The 26,315-nt window shown below is 32.9% G+C and overlaps 1 protein-coding gene across 1 annotated transcript in view; it reads right to left on the reverse strand.

Annotated features, from left to right (window-relative positions):
- Window positions 1-16,517, reverse strand: part of LOC125681905 (glutamate receptor-like) — a 35,865-nt gene extending 19,348 nt beyond the window's left edge. Inside the window, exons 1-3 of the mRNA XM_048922162.2 lie at window positions 16,396-16,517; window positions 537-734; window positions 16-258 (exon numbers count right to left, since the gene is read on the reverse strand). Coding sequence (XP_048778119.1) covers window positions 16-258; window positions 537-734; window positions 16,396-16,510 — 556 coding nt within the window. The 5' untranslated portion in view covers window positions 16,511-16,517. The remainder of the gene's footprint in view (window positions 1-15; window positions 259-536; window positions 735-16,395) is intronic.
- Window positions 16,518-26,315: the final 9,798 nt, after the last annotated feature.

A 26,315-nucleotide genomic window follows, 5' to 3' on the forward strand; every position in this document is an offset into this window, starting at 1 on the left:
TGTTTACTGCTATACCATCATCACTGTCGTACATGTAGTGGACCCTCTTCCACTGATTGTGTAGTATGTAATCCACTACAGCAGGAATATAGGACGGGGTCATAAATAAACTGTATTCGTCATCGTGCTGGTGAACACGAGGTCCCGTGGCAACTATGAATGGTAACTCAAGGATACGGCCAAAACTGTTGAAAACTTCCATCGAGTCCTTCGTCGCCATTGACACAATGGCGAACGCTTCTTTCAGTTGGTTACAAACTGCAAGAGTAGAGTCACTACAGATACTATCAACTATGTTTTCCGAATTAATATAATAGGTAATTAATATAAACTCAGGCCGTTTCACTGTTTGTGATTTTGAACAAAGCACTGACACAAGTGACCGCTGACATTAAAAACATATACTTATAAGAAATATTTAATTGATAAAGTATGAATATACTAGAAACGAAAACGTTTGTCAGTTTATTTCATGACCGATATAAAAACAAATAAAGACATACATGTATTATATTTGTCTTGATCACGTGACTTACCTACTTGACTGACGTTGTAGTTATTGCTAATGTTTGTCTCGACAATGGTGCCATTGAGAAAGATTTTTTGGCTGGAATTAGTAAGTGTGATCGAGTCAATTTGTACATCACAACGACTGCAGCTGATGTTTGAAATCGTTAACGCAATCTTTATACTTTCATTGATGTCTCTAGGAAGTCCTTCATCTAAGATGAAACCTACATGAAAATAGATAAGCATGCTGTAGAATCATTCAAACGACATGGTTCGAATTTAGAGCAGAAGAATTTTGTTCATACTTCATATATAGGATCGTGAAGTACAGTAAGTATGATTTCAGAAATGAAACTTATAATTCTTTATTTGATGCATGTATCAAACGAAAAATTGGACGCATTGATGAAAAAGTTTTCTATTCAATTTTTGTTGATACATGCATCAAATAAAGAATTATAAGTTTTACTTCTTATCATTTAATTATGTTTTTGAAATTAAAAAAAACCCCAAATAGTTTCTCTCATAAAAATCTTTAATTAACGTTTTTGATATGGCGCGTAGGAATACCTATACGTAACAATGAAAACAACAAAACTGGCTGTGCATTCAGGTCAGGTAGAGTTACTCTGTAGAATTAAATGGATTGTACGCCAAATTAAAGGTGCACTGGTTCAAAGCTGAATTAGATATAAAGGAAGAGAACAAGTTGTGACTGGATGTATGGTATGCTGCATTGCGTTCGAGACGTTGAACACTGTTTGTGTCGTAAGAACGGTGGAATGCGACTCGGCTCCCTTTCAACATCAAGTAAAAAGCTCAACACCTCTTCATCTAAATTGCCCTCAAGACTGAGCCCCATATAACGCAGTTCAATTTCATTAATATCTCGCGTTTCAAAAGTCGCTGTTTCCTCCTATGGAGCGCCAAATTAACATAAACTCAAATAATTGAAGATATCTTCAATTATTTGAAGATATCATCAATTCATTTGATGAGCGCAACAATTCAATTAAAGATCTCTTCAAATAAATAATGATATCTTCAATTCTGAATTATTGCGCGCATTAATTGAATTGATGATAGCATTAATTCTTCAGCTGAATTGATGCAAGCTTTAATTGAATTAATGATCTCTTCAAATGAATTAATGATATCAACAATTGAATTGATGCACGCTACAATTCAATTGAAGAGAGCAATAATTGATATAATGCGCGCATTAAATCAATTGATGAGAGCAATAATTGAATTGATCCGCGCATTAATTCATTTGATGAGAGCAATAATTGATTTAATGCTCGCATTAATTCAATTATTGCTCTTTTATATTGATATCTTTAATTCATTTGAAGAGAGCAATAATTCTTTTAGAGAGAGCAACTATATAATTAAAGATATCTTCAATTCAACATATCCACAATTGAATTAATGATCTCTTTAATTGAATTGTTGCTCTCTTTAAAAGAATTGATGCGCGCATTAATTCCTTATATAAAAGCATTGTAAATGATTTAAAGATATCTTCCATTGAATTAAAGAGATCATCAAATTATTTATACCGAGCTCTAAATTAATTATTGTGAGCAATATTTCTACTAAATTGATGCTCTCATCAAATGAATTAAAGAGAGCAATAATTGAATTAATGCGCGCATCAAATCTATTATTGCTCTCATTAATTGAATTAATGCGCGCATCAATTGAATTGAAGAGAGCAATAATTGAATTAATGCGCGCATTAAATCAATTATTGCTCTCATTAATTCAATTGATGCGCGCATTAATTCAATTGATGAGAGCAATAATTGAATTGATGCGCGCATTAATTCATTTGATGAGAGCAATAATTGATTTAATGCGCGCATTAATTCAATTAAAGAGAGCAATAATTGAATTGATGATATCTTCAAATAATTGAAGATATCTTCAATTATTTGAGTTTATGTTAATTTGGCGATCCATATGCTCCGTCATGCTATCGAACTCGTAAAGCAGACGATACATACCGGGAACTCGTATTTACAATCTGTCTACTTCTACCAGTCAGTGTCTTACGTCATCAAGTTTACTATTCTGCCACGTCAACACTAGGCCTATGTGTGTTGTTTCTTCATATATTTGGTTGTGTTTATATTTGGTAGCATCAAACGAATACATTTCGTTTACAATGCTTGATTGGAAATTCCCGATCTATAAATAGCGCTAAAATTAGAATGGGGAAGACGCATTCCAGAAAAAAGTAGTCCCGCGTGCTTAGTGCAGATGAACTCCGGACGAAATTTTTTTGATTAAGAAATCAAACGAACTTTTCATCCAATCAGCATCGTTGTTAAGTCATTACTTTAAAGGTTATTAAATGATAATACATTATAGTAACATTGGTCATCAATGTCCATCATAGTCCAATGTGCCTCCAAGTGTTGAACGATGTACGTATAATGCATTTGCTTACTCAAACAAAAATATTTTGAAAGTCCTCTTTTTATATAACCGGTACAACGAGTTAATACATAGTAAACAAACATCAAGTCAACCCTCTTCCACGTATGTGTAGTTTTCTCAAAGCAGTTGGTATAAGCCGTCAACATTAAACTAAATACTTGAAACACTTTTGAAAATAGATCCAGTATACCCTACCATGTCACCTTTTTCGTTAGCAAAAGAAAAAAGTAAGCCAAGTCCGTTTCGGAAACAACCATGACGTCACGAAATTAAAAACCGTATAGGTAAACGATCGGCTGTATATTTCTGAGCCTTTGTAGAATAGAAACAAAGTTCTTGTTTTCATGGAGGATGCAGGATAATCTCCTCGGTCTCGAAATTTTTCAAACATCAAGTTGAAAATGTCTTTCTATGCTTCGGATGTTACGTACGATACCGATTTCCCCAAACGTAACGACGACTGTAACATAACGTCATGTGTAATATGAGAGCATGAAAAAGACACTAGGACATTTTGTGAATCTATTGAAAGTGTGTTTTTCAAACCAGTCCCACAAAATATGTAACAGTCGGTATTATTTTAAAGATAAAAGTATGGGTATTTAATATTTTCCAAGAAATTCAATAAAGACGAGAGATTAATCAATATACTTGGGTTATTAGTTCTCTCTAAGGTCCGGAATAATATGCTTAAACTGCAGAAAAAGGAATTTTTTAAGACCAAGAAAATCCGCTCACTCGATGCTACAAACTGAAGAAATTTCATTATTTTCAGTAGATTGTTACTTGAGCGTTGCCATTATAACGATTTGATTTGAGTTAAATCTTACAAAGCCATTTTGTTCGTTTTAAGGTGTTTCGCTGACGTATTTAAACAAACAATTTCAAATGCTCAAACTATAAAATCTACTATTGTTATACAAACTATAGAATCTACTAGTATTGTACAAACTATATAATCTACTAGTATTATACAAACTATAGAATCTACTAGTATTATATAAACTATAGAATCTATTAGTATTATATAAACTATAGAATCTACTAGTATTATACAAACTATATAATCTACTAGTATTATATAAATTATAGAATCTACTAGTATTATACAAACTATAGAATCTACTAGTATTATACAAACTATAGAATCTACTAGTATTATATAAAGTATAGAATATACTAGTATTATACAAACTATAGAATCTACTAGTATTATATAAATTATAGAATCTACTAGTATTATACAAACTATATAATCTACTAGTATTATACAAACTATAGAATCTACTAGTATTATATAAACTATAGAATCTACTAGTATTATATAAACTATAGAATCTACTAGTATTATACAAACTATAGAATCTACTAGTATTATACAAACTATAGAATCTACTAGTATTATATAAACTATAGAATCTACTAGTATTATACAAACTATAGAGTCTATTAGTATTATATAAACTATAGAATCTACTAGTATTATATAAACTATAGAATCTACTAGTATTATATAAACTATAGAATCTACTAGTATTATACAAACTATAGAATCTACTAGTATTATATAAACTATAGAATCTACTAGTATTATACACACTATAGAATCTACTAGTATTATATAAATTATAGAATCTACTAGTATTATACAAACTATAGAATCTACTAGTATTATACAAACTATAGAATCTACTAGTATTATATAAACTATAGAATCTACTAGTATTATATAAATTATAGAATCTACTAGTATTATATAAATTATAGAATATATTAGTATTATATAAACTATAGAATCTACTAGTATTATATAAACTATAGAATCTACTAGTATTATATAAACTATAGAATCTACTAGTATTATATAAATTATAGAATCTACTAGTATTATATAAATTATAGAATCTGTTAGTATTATACAAACTATAGAATCTACTAGTATTATATAAATTATAGAATCTACTAGTATTATACAAACTATAGAATCTACTAGTATTATATAAACTATAGAATCTACTAGTATTATATAAACTATAGAATCTACTAGTATTATATAAATTATAGAATCTACTAGTATTATATAAACTATACAATCTATTAGTATTATACAAACTATAGAATCTATTAGTATTATATAAACTATAGAATCTACTAGTATTATATAAATTATAGAATCTACTAGTATTATACAAACTATAGAATCTACTAGTATTATACAAACTATAGAATCTACTAGTATTATACAAACTATAGAATCTGCTAGTATTATATAAACTATAGAATCTACTAGTATTATACAAATTATAGAATCTACTAGTATTATATAGACTATCGAATCTATTAGTATTATATAAACTATAGAATCTACTAGTATTATACAAACTGTACAATCTACTAGTATTATATAAATTATAGAATCTACTAGTATTATATAAACTATAGAATCTATTAGTATTATACAAACTATAGAATCTACTAGTATTATATAAAGTATAGAATCTACTAGTATTATATAAACTATAGAATCTATTAGTATTATATAAACTATAGAATCTACTAGTATTATACAAACTATAAAATATATTAGTATTATATAAACTATAGAATCTACTAGTATTATACAAACTATAGAATCTACTAGTATTATATAAATTATAGAATATACTAGTATTATATAAACTATAGAATCTACTAGTATTATACAAACTATAGAATCTACTAGTATTATATAAACTATAGAATCTATTAGTATTATACAAACTATAGAATCTACTAGTTTTATATAAACTATAGAATCTACTAGTATTATATAAACTATATAATCTACTAGTATTATACAAACTATAGAATCTATTAGTATTATATAAACTATAGAATCTACTAGTATTATATAAATTATAGAATCTACTAGTATTATATAAACTATAGAATCTATTAGTATTATACAAACTATAGAATCTACTAGTATTATATAAAGTATAGAATCTACTAGTATTATATAAACTATAGAATCTATTAGTATTATATAAACTATAGAATCTACTAGTATTATACAAACTATAGAATATATTAGTATTATATAAACTATAGAATCTACTAGTATTATACAAACTATAGAATCTACTAGTATTATATAAATTATAGAATATACTAGTATTATATAAACTATAGAATCTACTAGTATTATACAAACTATAGAATCTACTAGTATTATATAAACTATATAATCTATTAGTATTATACAAACTATAGAATCTACTAGTTTTATATAAACTATAGAATCTACTAGTATTATATAAACTATAGAATCTACTAGTATTATACAAACTATAGAATCTATTAGTATTATATAAACTATAGAATCTACTAGTATTATATAAATTATAGAATCTACTAGTATTATATAAACTATAGAATCTACTAGTATTATACAAACTATAGAATCTACTAGTATTATACAAACTATAGAATCTACTAGTATTATATAAATTATAGAATCTACTAGTATTATACAAACTATATAATCTACTAGTATTATGCAAACTATAGAATCTACTAGTATTATACAAACTATAGAACATACTAGTATTATATAAATTATAGAATCTACTAGTATTATACAAACTATAGAATATATTAGTATTATACAAACTATAGAACATACTAGTATTATATAAATTATAGAATCTACTAGTATTATACAAACTATAGAATCTATTAGTATTATACAAACTATAGAACATACTAGTATTATATAAATTATAGAATCTACTAGTATTATATAAGCTATAGAATCTACTAGTATTATACAAACTATAGAATCTACTAGTATTATATAAACTATAGACTCTACTAGTATCATTATTCTTGATACCAAATTTTACATGCTAATATCCAATGTTGAACGAAGAAAGTCTTGAAAGATTAATACAACACAAAATTATATATTTTGATTTTTGAATCGTTCAAGATTGTTTTTGGTCCATTAATGCGCAAGCAGTCCTCAGCATAGACGAACATTCTCTGATATATTGATATGTCCGATGACTATGGTTCTGGGTCATTAGTGGAATAGGACTACTGTTATATATCGGTAAGCATCTTGATTTGTTCCGGACCAGCCCTCCTACCTCGGCATAGTGACACAGTTTACCAACTCAAAACTCTTGGTAGGACAGATTATTCTAGCTGAGGAATAACTTCCAAATCATCAATAGACTAATTGCATACATTAGAATTCTCTACATGTATGTAGCCACTCAATTTATTATCTTAATCGACCAATTATCTGTGGAAATTTAATTATTTTATCTTATTCTCTTATGAATTCTTCATAGTCATGGTGATACAGTTTGATGAAAAGCGCATATTAATATCCATATCGGCAAGTAGATCACCTCTTACATTAGATTATCTCTCGATCCTGACAATATTTATGAATTACTGGCGGGCGATTGATTTCCAGTAGCCTAAGAATTCATATTCAATTACGGTATACAAGGACCATGCGAAAAAGAAAGAGAATCCATGGGTCTAAACAAAACACATGAGTGTCACATAAAGATGAATTAGAATTGCTATATGTGATGGTCATCATAAACAAATATATGTACGTTGTAGTGTTTTATTATTTTCAATTACCAGTGATACTATTTCCCTGTTCACATCATTTGAACAAAGGAACTACGTGTGTGTGCTAAGTATAATGAGCTTCTAAATTCTCTCCATTGGAAATCTAAGCTCAGTCAGTTATTTCGATTTTCAACTTTTGTTTGATGTATGCGCTCGATGTTCAGGAGTAACGGGCATCATTGAAATACCCCCCCTCCCTCCACCGGTTTGCAAAAACCTGTACCGAGGGTTATAAGTCTCACAAACATGGTAGATAGCTCCAAACTCGCTTTTAACTACGCACCCAGTTTTTGACCTGCATCATCAGAAGTAAAGAAGAATATTTCATGTTCATTAAAATCACACGATTAATTTTTGTGTTGACATTCAGGAATATTTACATTTCCAGTCTTTTCCCCCACAAATTGTAATGATTGCTATTTTTTCATGGATGCCATGCAGTTGCGAACAATGCGCGTAGGAATCTTGATAAACATTGCGAATTCGGACAGAAATGAAAGTAGACTAATTTCATTTTTGAAAATACTTGAAGGCATGAACTGCAACGCTTCACGCCGGAGCGGTTCTCGTGTGGCGGAAAACATCAATCAATCAATCTCGTGAAACACTAACGCACTTTGTAATGTATCCCGGTGTGGAACGTCGGGGTTCACACCCTTATGTATTTTCAAAATTGAAAAGTAACAACTTCACTGTATGATCAACTGTAGCCCCATACTGGTGCCTGGTCTGGGGGATACGAGCTTCAAGATGTTGGTAGATGCCTCACTGCTCATTATAACTAGAAATCAAATCTATTTCTAGATGTTCATGGGCAAGGAAGAAAAAATACGGTATATTCATCTTAAGGAAGTTATTAATTTGGTTGATATATTTTTCGAAATAGAACAGCAATTCTTAACAAAGTTGAATATAATTTACACGAAATTTTGTATAAAAATTCAATATTTTCGTCAATAATTAAAAAATTGGGTCTCCAACCCCAATTTGTTTTAGTTCCATTTTGATTTTTTTAAAAGACAAGACATTGAAAATTATGTGAAATTTTAGAAATTGACATTACCCCTACTGTGTCTTTTTAAACTCTCAAATTTGATATCATGAATTTTTTCGTATATCAATTGCAAAAAGGTAATTATTTATTTCATTACTTGTAATAAACTTTTTTTTTAATCTGTATTGTTAGAAGACATGATTATGTATCTATTTTATGTAATGATTGCTTTCTGTTGATTATATTGTGTTGACACCAACAGACAAATCAGGTTTAATTAAATTAATCTTAAAAGTGCAAGCAGGTCATGTTTAGGACCCTGTAGCTCAATAACAAGCATTGCGACCTCAGTTTTTCTTTTCAGTTTCCTAATTCAACGTAGAAATTAAAAATACACTTCCCAAAAAATTGACATTACTCCAAATTTCAGGTGCGAACCTCTTTAACATTATATTTTGCTTTCCCCCCTGTATTATAACATTAATTGCCATTTTTCGTTTACAAAAAAATCAGCATTTTTGGTAAATTTGATTGTAATCGAGAAATAGCATCATTTTAGATGCCATGTGCTTTTTATAATCGTAAACATGAGCGACAAATGATGAAATACTCTACTGGACGTGAGCTATTGTCCTCTGTTTACAACAATACAAATGGTGGAGATAGGATATTACAGAAGAAGGAAAACAGGCTTAGATTATATCTTCTCCAAGTATTAAAACCTCTCGCAAACTTAAAACTGCTTATCTACAGGTAGGCACAAGTTCCGTATCCAAATTCTGTACTGATGCTTTAAAATTAAGAAGCGTGTGCCCGGTCAACAGAGAATGCTTACTCCTCCCAGGCACCTGACCCCACCTCTGGCGTGTACAAGGGTCCGTTTATGCCCTGTTATTAATTTTGTAGTTTTTATAGGATTTATGAGATTGATCACTGTTCGTTATCTTGTTTTTTCTTATCAATACTTTTCACTGATCACTCAGAAATAAAAATGTGTTTTCTTCATTTATCAAAACCGGAAAATCCATAATTTTAAGGCGTTAACAAACTTGCTTAGCAGCTAGGTTCAACGTTAGGTCGACAACCTATTCTGGGATTTGAAATTAGGAAGAAAACGTCTACAAATATTTCTGAAATTAAAAAGGGAAAACTGGGAGCTAATATGTGTTCGTCCCACATTTCCTTTCATTAAAGTAAACAAACGTAATCTTCACTGTATCATTTAGTTATCAATGGTCTCAATTCTTTCTGCAAACACCTATACGAACAATTGAGTCGAAGCGATTGACAGATTATTTGCTGTTCATGAAATAAAGACCGACAGTTTCGTCAGTTAACATAAGATACTGACAGTTGCAGGGTTGAAAACTTAACCATAACATGTAAATGTATAAGAAATCGAGGCAGTTGAAGTGTCGGAACATCTAAATCATTTCAATCAATGTTTTCTCCTTTTTGAACACGACAGATGATCGACCTGGTCCTAGCAAGATGAAGTGACCCAGGTCGACTATAAATTTCATACATTTATAGTACTTGCTACACAGTTAGAATATTAATCTAACTGCTTTTGTCAATAAACAGGTTCCATTTGACGCTTTGGTATTCATGGGGGAAAACCATTTGATCGAGGATGGGTAATGCTAGCACGTTTTGAAAATAAACATTCTGTCTTTGAATGTGTTGAAAATAAATAATCGGGCCTCTAATGAACAGAAAATAAATATTCTGATTTCTTTACATTCAATAGTGTTTGATTCGATTTTGTAGACACAAAAATACTACGAGATTTCTTATTCAGCAAGCGTATTACGCACATTACCCAAATCTTTACGCTCCCTTTGCTAAAGGATATGATTGTGAAAGTAGAATACATAAAACAAATGGTTTGGGGCAACTTTTTGACGCTTGCGACAATTAGTGTCTTGTTTGGTCTTTATAACATTGTGCAACAAGAAAATGTTTGTTTTAAGGGTTGGAATCTCAACCATTTCAAAGATATTTGAACAATGAAAAAATAATGGGAGTTGGGATGACCCCGGAACACTTACCCATTAGAATACTCAATGAATCTTGATATGTGCAACAGGAATATACATGGTCTAGGGGCCAGGGCCTCAATTGCTTTAAATCTATTTCAACAATTATGAAATAGGGTTTGGGATGACCCAGGGTACTTGCTCAATAGCAAGAGTATATGTGCTATAGGGTATGCTATGTGGTAACTATTGTGGCTTCTTTAATTGCTAGTTACGCAGGTACGAAGGGGTGTGCTTAACGGCAAACACTTGCGTGTGGGTATTACTGTCGTATGACAGCATTTACGGTAAAATTTTAATCAAGGAAACAAAGGAGAAAAAACATTTGAAACTTTGGGTAGTGTCACTACTATGAGTTCAAGCTTATACTTAAGAAATAGGTAAACTGCTTTTATATAGAGCACGGGTTTTGACGAATTACCAGCTATGTTCATTAAGGATGGTACATCTATTATCAATTTGTTTATAATAACGGGTGAGGTACCTTTGTATAAAAAAAATAGCCCCCTTGATGTTAGAAAGTATAAAGCATTGTGTCAAAAACTGTGGTTTTGTTTACTGTGTATGTAGATCTGTATATTATTGACACAAGTATGTGTATATTAGGATGACAAAAAGGAGTTTGTTCATCATCAGTGTCACCACTGATGTATGATGGTATTCCCTTATCAATTTACCCATGCCCTGGTATCCTTGTCAAGTAAGATAATGCAATACAAAATAGAGAGTTGGGCAAACGTAAACCCCTTTATATACCAGAGGTGGGATCAGGTGCCTAGGAGGAGTTATAAGCATCCTCTGTCGACCGGTCACACCCGCCGTGAGAACTATATCTTGATCAGGTAATCGGAGTTATTCGTAGGCAAAATCAGTGTGCCAAGAACGGCCTAACAATCGGAATGAAACACGTCAGACAGCATTTGACCCAATGATAGGTTGTATTGGCAAACTAGATCGTTATAACGACCATAGAATTGCGAAATGTTGACTTTAAACGAGACTGTTGGAACCCTGCACCATCAACTTGTTTGTCAGTAGCCAGCTTCGATTTAAAAACTGACCATAAACAGAACAAGCTCTTGCATATCGAATCAGTTGAGAGATATAAACGCCACATGCAGGTGATAATGGAATATTGCTAAATAAATATGGGAAGTTGACAATGGAGAAGTAATCATTCTTGAATTTTGAATTTAGTTATTTCATTGGTCAATTTCATTTGACTCTTGACACGAACTTTAACGGGACGTCATCAGAGATAGAAATATCAATAAGTTACCAGTTATTTGTACATGAATAATGCGCACATTGTCAAATGTTGACGTTGAAAACGTCTATTATCATTTCTACCCTACGCCTCTTTAAAAGTCAAATGGTTCGAATTTGATAAATTGATACATTTTTGGAAATTTAATTTATGGAGCAAAGTCGATTATCGTTGTTCGTGGCTTGGGAGAGTAGGGAAAATAACTTAGGTCACGTTAAAATTGATAATAGATATGGAAATTTTCCCAAAGTGAAGACAAACTGTCACAAAATTCTAAATTTCAGTACCAGGAACCATGTTCCTAAAATAGGGAGATTAATATGAGGTGCTGTTTTAATATTTTTGAAGTATTTTCTGATATCAAAAAATTATTTTTTGATATCAAAAAGTCTATTTTTGATATCAGAAAATGATTTTTTGATCGCAGAAATTCGAATTCTTGATATCAAATAATAACAGTCATTTTCTGATATCAAAAATTTGATTATTTGATATCAAAAATGATTTTCTGATATAAAAGATTCGAATAATTGATATCAAAAAATAATTTTCTGATATAAATAAATACATCAAATTTTCTTATATCAAGAAATATAATTTTTGATATCAGAAATTCACATTTTTGATATAAAAAATATAAGACATTTTTTGATATAAAAAATTCGAATTCCTGATATCAAAAAATAATTTTCTGATATCCAAAAATCGATTTTCTGATATAAAAAAATGATTTTCTGATATCAGGAATTCAAACTGATTTCTTGATATCACAAAATATATTTTCTGATATCAGAAAATAAAAGAAACTTTACATAAATAATGAATACGACCTTGACACGTAGAAAATCGCTGAACTACAGTCTACAGTGCCCGATTTGCTTTCTAAAATTCGTTGATGTTTCAGATTTTTGAAGATTTTTTATAACGATAGAAAGAATTTTACAAGGGTTCTTGATAATTCTGGACATATTCAACATGTAGAAATGAAGTGTTGAAAACGTGATAGGTACATTACGCCGTTTAGGAATATAGGCCTATATGAATGTGATAGTTTCATCTTCCTGTACAGTGCGTCTCCATCATTCTCCTCGGGTCTCGTTTGCACTTCTTCAGGATCGACCCCGTTCATTTCATAGCGAATCGCGGACAAAGCAGTGCTGACCATTGTAGATATGGAGGAATTTGCCATAATGAATTATATTAACCATTTATTCCCACATGCATCTACAGGTTCGCAACAAATTTCAGGCGGGAAGTTGAAGGTTGCATCACAGGGAGCATTCATTAAGTCGATCGAAGTTTTATATATCATTATATATTATTATACATCTAATATTGTATAATTTTAGCAATTTCTTCTTGATACGTCTGTTCATTTTAAACTATGCCACCGGATGATACAAACAAACTTCACGCATTTATAAACAAACTTCACGCTTTCATAACTTTTGTCGCCATCTACTATTAATGCGTATACACCTTGTACCAACCCAAACATTTAATAATTTACATAACATACCTCCATCAAAGAAACACCAAAGTTCCAGACGGTCTGACAACCACATTCCTCCCCCACTATCAAATGCAAGATCATTCCTAATCAATATTTTCTTTGACTGACCAGACCCGGAATCGAACACGACCATCTGAATCTTTAGACAGGAGCTATACAAACTGAGCTGTCTAGCATCTGGAGTTCGAGCGGGTGTAACATTAAATAGTGACCCGTTGAAAAACGACCCCATGGGCCATTCCTTAACGTTATAAGTTGACCCCAATCAGATAGAAACACCCATGGGATCATTGTTTCTCAAGCAAACGAAATTTAATCACTAAAAAGAATTTACTGTCTTTTCCTTCGTCTCTTTCCCTTCGAGTTGTTCAAGGGAAGTGACAGAAATGGAAATTCATTGCTGTGAAATGGTATTCAAAGTGTCAAAATCCCCTAAAAGTGTCGTCTGATTCCATTACTTTGTACTTCATTTCTCAATAATTTTGTGGGGGAGTACCCCATACCCCCCAACTTTTCATTTTAGACAGTGATAAAATACATGTAAATTCCCCCCCCCCCCCCGACTCCCTATTCAATTTTCTAATTTGCTTCCAATGTAGTCTTAGACACTATTAATAATTACACAACACAATGCGTGAATCTTGTTCATAATCCACATTCTTCTACTATTTTTAGGCAAAATAAAGTTGGTGGATAAGACGCTGTTTACAATAAATAATTGATATGGTCTTGGCGTACATGGGAAGAAACTATTTGACCTATAACCGTGCTGAAAAAAATTATTCGTCGCGTCAAAATCTCCCCACCAGGGTGAAATGTTCGTCCCCAATACACTTTAATCTATGAGGTGCCGTTTTAATATTTTTGAGGTATTTTCTGATATCAAAAAAAGAATTATTGATATCAATAATTCCAATTCCTGATATCAAAAAATAATTCCTGATATCAAAAAATCTAATTCTTGATATCAGAAAATAAGGTTGATTTTTTATATCAAAAAATCGAATTCTTGATATCAAAAAAATCATTTTCTGATATCAAAAAATCGAATTTTTGATCTCCAAAATTGATGTTTTGATATAAAAAATGATTTGTATTTTCTGATATCAGAAAATCGATATTTTTATATCAGAATATAAGACTCATATAATATGAAATTATTACGTATTAGTTCCTCTCGACACGATCAACACTATCGATTATGAGTTTTCATTTGAGCTAGAAGTACTTTTAAAATATATATATATATATATATATATATATATATATATATATATATATATGCAAGGTGAAGATAACGAACAGTGATCAATCTCATAACTCCTACAAGCAATACAAAATAGATAGTTGGGCAAACACAGACCCCTGGACACACCAGATATATATATATATATATATATATATATATATATATATATATATATATATATGAGTATATGTATAAAAGCACCAAGTTACAACAACACCCGAAACCTAAAAGTGTCGGATCCACAACGTGAATACAAGGTCAAATACAATTTTTTTTTATACAAAGCACTCAAATGACCAACAACACGAACAACCAGATTGTCAAATTTTCATGGATCAGCTCTTTGGACGAATAGGACGTGTACTAATTCGCTCCGCTTTCAACATTGATTGGCAAGCCTAAAAACCAAAACACATGTAGTCTGCGGTGTAAATACATTTGTAGATATAGTGTAGGGTTAGTGCTAGGTGTATTTATATGTAGTTTTTGTTGTTTTGTTACAATTTTCTGTTAATATTGGCCACATTATGCGATTCTTTTCGTTTGTCCTGAAGAAGGGACAGGTCGTCCCGAAAATTTGACAATCTGGTTGTTCGTGTAACTGGTCATTTTAGTGATATATATATATATATATATATATATATATAAAGCACTAAATAATCACAACTAGGTACTGAAAATTTTCGCCCCAGCCCGGGGTCGAACCAGCGACGTACGGCACCCACCGCCTAGCAAGATTGTCAAACCAGTGCGTAAGTCCACTCGGCCACAACGACTTCCCTGTGGCCGAGTGGACTTACGCACTGGTTTGACAATCTTGCTAGGCGGTGGGTGCCGTACGTCGCTGGTTCGACCCCGGGCTGGGGCGAAAATTTTCAGTACCTAGTTGTGATTATTTAGTGCTTTATATATTAATTAATTGATTATCACATGTATCGTTTAGATCCTAGGGGTAAACGTAAGGTTGGGTGTTATAATTGTTTGTTGGTGCTTTGTGCTTTATATATATATATATATATATATAAATATATGAATGATTGAAAGGCAATGCAAGCAACTTTTCTGAATCACATCTTGTTTGTGCCTCGTCATTTTCATGCCATTTCCCTCTCGTATTCTTGTATTTTGTTAGGTTTTCCGACATCGGATACCCAAGGGAGGATTATATGTTGATGCACTTATTTGTACATTGCATTTTAGCCTGTGACTGAGAGAACCCATAAAATTTATGATTTGAATCAACTGGGACTCCGTAATGTGGGACAGAATCAGCTGTATATCATTTCCATTAGCACCTAGGTACTGTAGCGTCAAGCAGATGTGGGATTTTGAAATATTGTCAAAAATATTTAGATTAAGTAACAACATGATTTATCAAAACTACAATAATCCATTAGAATTGCTCCAAAATCAGAATTATTAATGATTGTTCTCAATCCACCATTGGGAATGTAAATTAGATCTTGAATAAAACCAGCGTTGTGTTACATGCTTTGCGTTGAATTTGGACAGGAATAATCTAACACAAAACAGACAATACCTCGATTATAAACTGACATGTTGTATTAAAATTTCTAAACTTGAAAAAGCCATTCTAAATTGGTTCGAAATTTATTTTCATAGATCGGATGCAAAGTCAATTTCTTATCACAGTAATTTTCTCTGTATCTCGCAAAGCAAGAGCACCATGCACGTACATTATTACTTGTCGATTTTTCTTGTATACTGTCATGACAATCTACTTACCGACTTGCACTGTCTTGTTGTTTGGCGTAGTGGTCTTCCCTACAACGGGACTGTACGGATTTTTCAAAATCGTCAAGTACATTCCAACAAAGCATATCGCAGATTGCAGACCCATCCTCGTGAGTGTCCGAGCAAAAATATACGAATTTCAAATATCAATTCCATTCTCACGCATGCCCATTATGTCCTTAAAATTAGATTACAAAATGTGTGATACACAGTGGAGGGCAAATGTTCATTTATATTTCATAATGGAAAACCCGATCTTCTCCTAATATCCAAGTTTGGTTTACCGGTTTTAATTGAATCATCAGATGGTATCAGAATGGTTGTGAGCGAATCAGTGAGAGAGAGGTGTAATAATTGTGAGAACAGACCAATGTTACCGGTCCAATGGGAGAGGGGGAAAAACGGAGAGGAAATGGGGAGATTCCGTGTCGAGGCATCGCAGAGTCTGTTACAAATCTCAAATCAAATTGTCTGCTGATGGAAGTATAGGGTTGTAGAAACAAGGATTGAAACCATAAAAACAAGCTGTATCGGTGATTTGTAAATGAAATATTAATTTCTTTATTGTTTTGTTACTTGTTTTAATACAAAGCAGTATTTTGATTGCATCTATTTGAAGAACAAAGAAAATGTTATACTTGTCATGAAAAAGTTCTTTTTGATTAGAAATACCTTATGTAAATTTGAAATACAAGCAATCCACCAAGAGCTATCAATATGTCCGACACTGAAATATAATTGTTCCATAATTAGTTCAACTGATAAATATATATTTTATTACATTGTCAAAGTAAGCTAATTATAACGGAACATTGAAGTGAATTTAGATGTACATATAAAAGTGGATCTTTCTTTCTCCATATTGCGATAGCTTGTTTTTGATCTGTTGGTTCCTTGTTTGAATTTCGCTTCATTTATACTCAGATTTTATACAGGCATTAAGAGCAAAGCCTACGCTCTGATCACCGGTCACCGATATATTACATCTGTTTGTCTGTCCCCAAAGAGTTGGTAATCACGAGGAAGATCGCAAACCATTGATCATAGGGAAGTGTATAATTTCAGTATATCAGAATACTTTGTGGGATTCTGCAGTGTGAAAGCGCTTTTTCTCGGAATCCGCGACACCACCTCTATTACAGCTGAACCTTGCCATCGATTAGTAGGACTAGAAAATTTGTGCAATTAGTTCATTTATCTAGAAAAATCTCTCAAAGAAATATATCCAAGAAAATGTCAGAATAGTGTGAGATTGTCCTAATCTTCATTCTCGAGATTTTATTGTACATATTGCTACTTAATGCAAGTTAAGTTGAACTTCATCGCAAATTGAAACTATCAGAAACAAAAACGAGTTCTCAAGCAACCCTATCTTAAATCCTCTTCTAAGACACATTCAATAGTAACACCCCAAAACATGTATAATTGTTAGGATTTGTTCGTTCTGTACCATATATAAGAATTTATAATAACGGATAGAATGGGTAATTCTATGAAGAAACCATAGGATTAATCAAGCACCGTAAACGTATATTGGAGTTATATTCTCTATGTACTATACAAGTTAATGCCAAAAGCAAATGTCAGTTACAAAAAATCGTTTTCAAACTTTGCCGAAAATGAATTACCGTTACTAGATGTTTCAGCCTTAGAAGGGTCTAAAAGTTATACGCTTGGTTTACATCATAAGGCCCGAAAGTCTCTCTAACGCTTATTTAAAGAATGTATGGGAACCACTAAATATGATACCTGATGGATATATTTCCAAGTATTCGATCCCGCTCACCAAATCACGTGACGAAAATTTAACAAGATTATAGAACGGAAGAAGCTCGATAAAACCCCTTTTTCCATTTTACATGAATGGGACATCATGTCCCTAGAGAGAAGCTAAAGCGAACCTGTCTCCAGTAGCACTGTTCCGGAAAATGTTATATAAATGTTACATGCAAGAATTTGTCACAACTGCACTCTTAAGGACGAATTCTTGTCATCATCCAGACAAATCAAATGATATGCTTCAAATGTGTGTGGGTTTTTTTCCAGTAACAAAACACGTGGGCCATGGAGTCACGTGATTCTTTCTGTAACATTGAGCGCTAGAACATGAATCATAGTGGACTATATTACTGGCGAATCAAAGGCGTAGTAAAATATTACCTTTTCCCCTCATTCAAAAAACTTAAAAGTAATAACCTTTTATCTCCAACAGAACATTATCAAAGGAAGAAAATAATTTGAAAACTATGAGAATGCAAAGGTGGAGATAACAAACAGTGATAATTTTCATAAATCCTATAAAAATGCAAAACTAATGATAGGGCCAACATGGACCTTTAGAAATACCATGGGTGGGATCAGATTTCTAGCTGGAATAAGCATCCCTTGTTGACCGGGTACACCCGCCGTTAGCCTTTTATTTTGATCAAGCAACCTATAGTATGTAAAGAACGGCATAACAATTAATATGGAACACGTCAGACAGCATTTTACCTAATTACAAGTTGTATTTGCAAATTGGATTATGATAACGACCATAGACTTTGCGAAATGCTGACTTTAAACGAAAGTTTGAAATCCATGTAACATCAACTTAATTTTCAGTAACCTACCCCAATTTCAAAATTCATCATGATGAGTGATATGATCACCATACATATGCAGGTGATAATGGAATATTAATACTTAAATATTGGAAATTGACAGAGAAGCTTATGTTGTTAGTTTGTCGTTAACATCTATGTTCAATAAAATATCGAAATATGAAGCAGATGTGGAAGACTGTGGTGTATTATGACAATGGGTATTGGTAATTAATAAAACGTCGACGATACATCTAAATGTCACAACTGACAATATATACTGTATAGGGTACAGTAAATTTGTATGATATCTTGAACATACCCCTTTAGGGGAATTTTAATTGATTTTCGTAAGGGGGAAAATGAGAAAATACTTTTTTCTTTCTTATGTGATTCCATACCCTCTACTTTATTTTTTGTCATTATGTATTTTAATACACCAATGCTATTACTTAAAAATCTTTTAAAAATCTAAGTAGCTGAACTATACTAGAAATAATAAAAAATGTGCAAAACTCTAAAATTATCAGAGGAAATTCGGTCTATCATATATTGCATTGAGTTTACCAGTGTTTGTTTTTAATTCTGTTTTGCAAACAAACATAAATATGTTCATTCAAAATGATTATACTGCAAATGAAGACAAAATATGAAATGTATAAAATAGTATAATTAGGATATAGGGCTCACGGCGGTGTGACCGGTCGACAGGGGATGCTTACTCCTCCTAAGCACCTGACCCCATCTCTGGTGTGTCCAGGGGTCCGTGTTTGCCCAACTATCTATTTTGTATTGCTTATAGGAGTTATGAGATTGATCACTGTTCGTTATCTTCACCTTTCATCTATACTCTGATAGAATTTCTAGGTTCTTTGATTTGAAAAGAATGTGACATTTAAATGGCTTTGACGCCATGACACCCACTTTTTCGTGTGTCAAAAGAATGTATACGTTCTATAATTATTGCAGACAAAATATAACGTAACGTAGTAATATATTGTAACGTAGTAAAATATAACGTAACATTGTAATATAATTATATTACAAATCACATTTTCCTCTATGAACCAACCAATTTCAGCACGCGACACAATCATATTGACTGTGAACGGATTATGAACTACATGTAGTTTAAAGCACGCGACTGAAAGAGCGTAATGATTTGAAAAAATACAACACGTGTTTCAAAGATCTCGCAAAGTCGTACCCCGGATTAAGATTGTAAACTTACGTGGATCATCATCCCAATCTTGTGGTCTCCTTGCTCCAAAATACAGTGCACCGCGCAATGTTGACATAAAAGGCAGAGTAAAGTGTGACGTCATGTCTATGTTTTGACATACGTCACAATACGACTGTGACATTGGTGGATCTTAGGAGTTCGTTTTATGCAACAAAATATTTCCTGACTTATTCAAGCAATGTAAACAAATGGTGATTTAGTAAATGAATATAAATATAAGAAATGAATAGCACTTTTGAGCTGTTCATGGTCAATATGAACGGATTTGGATTTGAGGCAAATTCTCTGTGAATCGCGCTATTTGTCTCAAATCAAAATCCGTTCATACTGACCATGAACAGCTCAAAAGTGCTGTTCATGTCTTAAATATCGTAACGTAGTAAAATATAACGTAACGTAGTAAAATATCGTAACGTAGTAAAATATAACGCAACGTAGTAATATATTGTAACGTAATAAAATATAACGTAACGTAGTAATATATCGTGACGTAGTAAAATATAACGTAACGTAGTGCTCTATCGTAATGTAGTAAAATATAACGCAACGTAGTCATATATCGTAACGTATTAAAATATCGCTGATGAATCGGACGTGGCGAGGGAAATACAATATTTGTCATGATGTTGATATTATTTTATTTTTCTTTGTCTTGAATAAAGATATACCAGACATGGATTCTTTTCATACGTGCATGCTGTAATTGGGTGATGAGCCTCAGTAACAAGAGGCTCATGGGCCACATTGCTCACCTGAGTCACCTTGCCCTGTTGTTCAGCTGTTGCATTTTTGATTTTTAAATCTTTATTCCTATGAAATTTTTTACCCTATATTGTGGCCTTAAAAGTTGTAATAACCGCGAAACAAGGTCCAAACGTCAACGATGATGGTATGAAATATAAGGTCTTGTCGTAAAGAATCTATATACAAAATATGAAAGGCCATTTTCAACAGTTCAGGAGATATTTCTTAGGTTAAAACCCAAGGTCAAAGTTACAAGGCAAACACTTTGGTGCAAAACGAATAAGGTCCCACCTTACCCATGGGGGTTAAAATTTGAACTAACTTGAATCTGCACTACCTGAGGATTCTTGCATATTTATGACCAATAATGATCTTCTGGTCTTGAGAAGATATTTTCCTATATATTCGACTTAGTACCGGGTACAAAAAACCCAAACAAACTTGAATCCACACAGTTTATGAACATTTGCATTTTGATATGATTTAGTGTGACCCTGCTACTTTTGAATAAGTACAAAGTGTTTTCATTAATATTTTATATATTCCCAAGTAAAACTTTGATCCCCTATTGTGGTCCTATCAATCCCCCCGGGGGCCATGATTTGAAATTGCTTGAATCTACAAAACCTGGGGATGCTTGCATATTAATATGAATAATATTAGCCCTGTTGTTGTTGAGAAGATGTTTGCTATTATATCCACATAAAAATCTTTGATCCCCCTATTGTAACCCAAACCTACCCTCGCGGACAATGATTTGAACAAACTTGAATCTACACTATGTGAGAAATCTTTGATGCAAATTTTTGGCCCAGTTGTTCCTAAAGTTTCACATTGCACCACAATTTTGCATTTTCTAGATTGTCTCCGCTTTAAAGGGAACATGGCTCTTTCATTGAACAAATTTGAATCCCCTTTGCTCAAGATTTTTTTGTGCCAAGTATGATTGGAATATTGGCCTGGAGAAGTTGAAAATGTTAAAAGTGTACGGACAGACAGACAGACGGACGCCATACAAAGTGATAAAAATAGCTCACTTGAGCTTTCAACTTTTCCTGGGGGAACCCGAGGAAGAATAAGTTCTCAGTACCCTTGCTTGTCGTAAGAGGCTACTAAATGGGACGGTCTTTCGAATGAAACCGCAAAAACCAAGGTCCCGCAGGTGTGGAACGTTAAGGAACCCTCCCTGCTCAAAGGCCGTAAACGCCGAGTATATGCCTAAATTTTGCAGCCCTTCACCGACAATATTGACATCTCCATATGAGTGAAAAATTCTCGAGAGGAACGTTAAACAATATACAATCTATCAATCAGCTCAGTTGAGCTAATAAAAACAAGAGGCCCATGGGCCACATCGCTCACCTGAGTCACCTTGGCCCATATCTGAAGACTTTCCATATATATTTGCATGTAAAACCTTGGTCCCTATTATGGCCCAAACTACCCTTTGCAAACTTGAATCTACACTATGTCAGAAAGCTTTCATATAAATGTCAACTTCTTTGGCCCAATGGTTCTTTTAAAGCTTTTTTTCTATATTTGTATGTAAAACTTTGACCCCCCCACTTGTGGCCCCATCCTACCCCCCGGGGACCATGATTTGAACAAACTTGAATCTGCACTATGTCAGAAAGTTTTCTTGTAAATATCAGCTTTTCTGACTCAGTGGTTATTGAGAAAAAGATTTAAAAAATATATTTGTATGTAAAACTTTGATCCCCCTTGTGGCCCCATCCTACCCCCGGAGCCCATGATTTGAACAAACTTGAATCTGCACTATGTCAGAAAGTTTTCATGTAAAAATCAGCTTTTCTGGCTCAGTGGTTCTTGAGAAGAAGATTTTTCCTATATATTTGTATGTAAAACTTTGATCCCCTATTGTGGCCCCATCCAACCCCCGGAGCCCATGATTTGAACAAACTTGAATCTGCATTATGTCAGGAAGCTTTCATGTAAATCTCAGCTTTTCTGGCTTAGTGGTTCTTGAGAAGAAGATTTTAAAATTTTTCCTATATATTTGTGTGTAAAACTTTGATCCCCCCCCCCTTGGGGCCCCATCTTATCCCCGGGGCCCATGATTTGAACAAACTTGAATCTGCACTATGTCAGAAAGTTTTCATGTAAAAATCAGCTTTTCTGGCTTAGTGGTTCTTCAGAAGAAGATTTTTAAAGTTTTTCCCTATATATTTGTGTGTAAAACTTTGATCCCCCCTTGGGGCCCCATCTTATCCCCGGGGGCCATGATTTGAACAAACTTGAATCTGCACTATGTCAGAAAGTTTTCTTGTAAATATCAGCTTTTCTGACTCAGTGGTTATTGAGAAAAAGATTTAAAAAATATATTTGTATGTAAAACTTTGATCCCCCTTGTGGCCCCATCCTACCCCCGGAGCCCATGATTTGAACAAACTTGAATCTGCACTATGTCAGAAAGTTTTCATGTAAAAATCAGCTTTTCTGGCTCAGTGGTTCTTGAGAAGAAGATTTTTCCTATATATTTGTATGTAAAACTTTGATCCCCTATTGTGGCCCCATCCAACCCCCGGAGCCCATGATTTGAACAAACTTGAATCTGCATTATGTCAGGAAGCTTTCATGTAAATCTCAGCTTTTCTGGCTTAGTGGTTCTTGAGAAGAAGATTTTAAAATTTTTCCTATATATTTGTGTGTAAAACTTTGATCCCCCCCCCTTGGGGCCCCATCTTATCCCCGGGGCCCATGATTTGAACAAACTTGAATCTGCACTATGACAGAAAGTTTTCATGTAAAAATCAGCTTTTCTGGCTTAGTGGTTCTTCAGAAGAAGATTTTTAAAGTTTTTCCCTATATATTTGTGTGTAAAACTTTGATCCCCCCTTGGGGCCCCATCTTATCCCCGGGGGCCATGATTTGAACAAACTTGAATCTGCACTATGTCAGAAAGTTTTCATGTAAAAATCAGCTTTTCTGGCTTAGTGGTTCTTCAGAAGAAGATTTTTAAAGTTTTTCCCTATATATTTGTGTGTAAAACTTTGATCCCCCCCTTGGGGCCCCATCTTATCCCCGGGGGCCATGATTTGAACAAACTTGAATCTGCACTATGTCAGAAAGTTTTCATGTAAAAATCAGCTTTTCTGGCTTAGTGGTTCTTGAGAAGATTTTTAAAGATTTTTCCTATATATTTGTATGTAAAACTTTGATCCCCTATTGTGGCCCCATCCAACCCCAGGGGCCCATGATTTGAACAAACTTGAATCTACATTATGTCAGGAAGCTTTCATGTAAATCTCAGCTTTTCTGGCTTAGTGGTTCTTCAGAAGAAGATTTTTAAAGTTTTTCCCTATATATTTGTGTGCAAAACTTTGATCCCCCCTTGGGGCCCCATCCTATCCCCGGGACCCATGATTTGAACCAACTTGAATCTGCACTATGTCAGAAAGTTTTGATGTAAAAATCAGCTTTTCTGACTTAGTGGTTCTTGAGAAGAAGATTTTTAAAGATTTTTCCTATATATTTGTATGTAAAACTTTGATCCCCCTATTGTGGCCCCATCCAACCCCAGGGGCCCATGATTTGAACAAACTTGAATCTGCATTATGTCAGGAAGCTTTCATGTAAATCTCAGCTTTTCTGGCTTAGTGGTTCTTGAGAAGAAGATTTTTAAAGTTTTTCCCTATATATTTGTATGTAAAACTTTGATCCCCCCTTGTGGCCCCATCCTACCACCGGGGGCCATGATTTGAACAAACTTGAATCTGCAATATGTCAGGAAGCTTTCAGGTCAATTTCAGCTCTTCTGGCCCAGTGGTTCTTGAGAAGAAGATTTTTAAATGACCCCACCCTATTTTTGCATTTTTGTGATTATCTCCCCTTTGAAAGGGACATGGTCCTTCATTTGAACAAACTTGAAAGCCCTTTATCCAAGGATGCTTTTGGCCAAGTTAGGTTGAAATTGGCCCAGTGGTTCTGGAAAAGAAGTCGAAAATGTGAAAAGTTTACAGACTGACGGACAGACAGACAGACGGACAGACAGACAGACGGATGCCGGACAAAATGTGATCAGAATAGCTCACTTGAACCTTCGGTTCAGGTGAGCTAAAAATGAATACATTTTCTGCTTTAGTCACATTTTAAATCAAACTGGTAGAATTAATCTGTGATTAAAAATGTTCATAAATTTCATATGTGTCGATATACATTAGCTAGATGCCATTGTTTACAGTATCAAATGTTTTTTTTTTGATTTTCTTTAAATTCGTTCTGGATTTTTAGCCATGCATGTCATGAAATATTAATATCATTGTCAAATGTATAGGGAGAGGTGGATTGAAAGCTTTATAACTTGTGACCGAGCCTTTTGAAATCAAATAACAAAATGATGTGTAAACCAAACCAATATACTAAGGTAATATAGATTGGCTCTTTACTTTCTATGAAGTGTGCAGGAAGTTGTTCACTTGAATTTGATTGGATAAAATCAAAATTTTAAACGACAAAGGATCGAGATTGGAAAATGTTAGATATCAGTAGCCAGCTAAAAGTAACTGGCTACTTAAAAGAGAAAAGTTGACTACTAGTTATCCACTGCTTGAAAGTGGAAAAGGTAGTTACAAGTGACCGGCACTAGCAGCCAGCCATTTCAACTGAAAAAAGTTGGCTACTAGTAGCCAGCTGCTTCAACGAGAAAGATCATACATACAAGAAACAGCTTGCTGGGTTTGAATACAATTATGTATCAGATTAATTTTGATGGAGCTTTTATTTTACCATATAGTGTTATGGAATTTAATATATCACGCTTCATTTGGTTAGCTACTTTAATTTTGTTATGCAAAATTGCAATAACGTTATTTTTTTTTTTTAATTTTTTTTTTTTTTTTGGTTACATACAATACATCAAACACTTACACAAACATACCTTTCATACATGCATACATCTCTCTGTGGTTTAGGTTACTTGCTGTACAATAGTGAAAGTAATAATAATAACAATAATACATGTACTAAAAATAATGATAAGTACATGTAGTAATAATTAATCAATTGCAAAAATATTTTCCCACTTCATCCATATTTTATCAAAGTTATGTATTTTAAATGCTTGAATTGCAGCATATTTCTCTACATGATATTTAAACTTTAAGTGACATAGTAATCCAACAAGATTTGGTTCTTTATTCTGCATTAAACAGATAAATATGTATTGTTTAGCATATAGAATTATAAAGTTTATAGCTTTATTATTTAAAGACAGTGGAATTTCACCAAATATTATATTTGACACATTAAAACCAATTCTTTCTGAATTTTTTCTATATATATGAAGACTTAACTCACTCCACAATGTTTGGGTCTTATTACAA

This window comes from Ostrea edulis, chromosome 2 (assembly GCF_947568905.1).
Source record: "Ostrea edulis chromosome 2, xbOstEdul1.1, whole genome shotgun sequence".
NCBI lineage: Eukaryota > Metazoa > Mollusca > Bivalvia > Ostreida > Ostreidae > Ostrea > Ostrea edulis.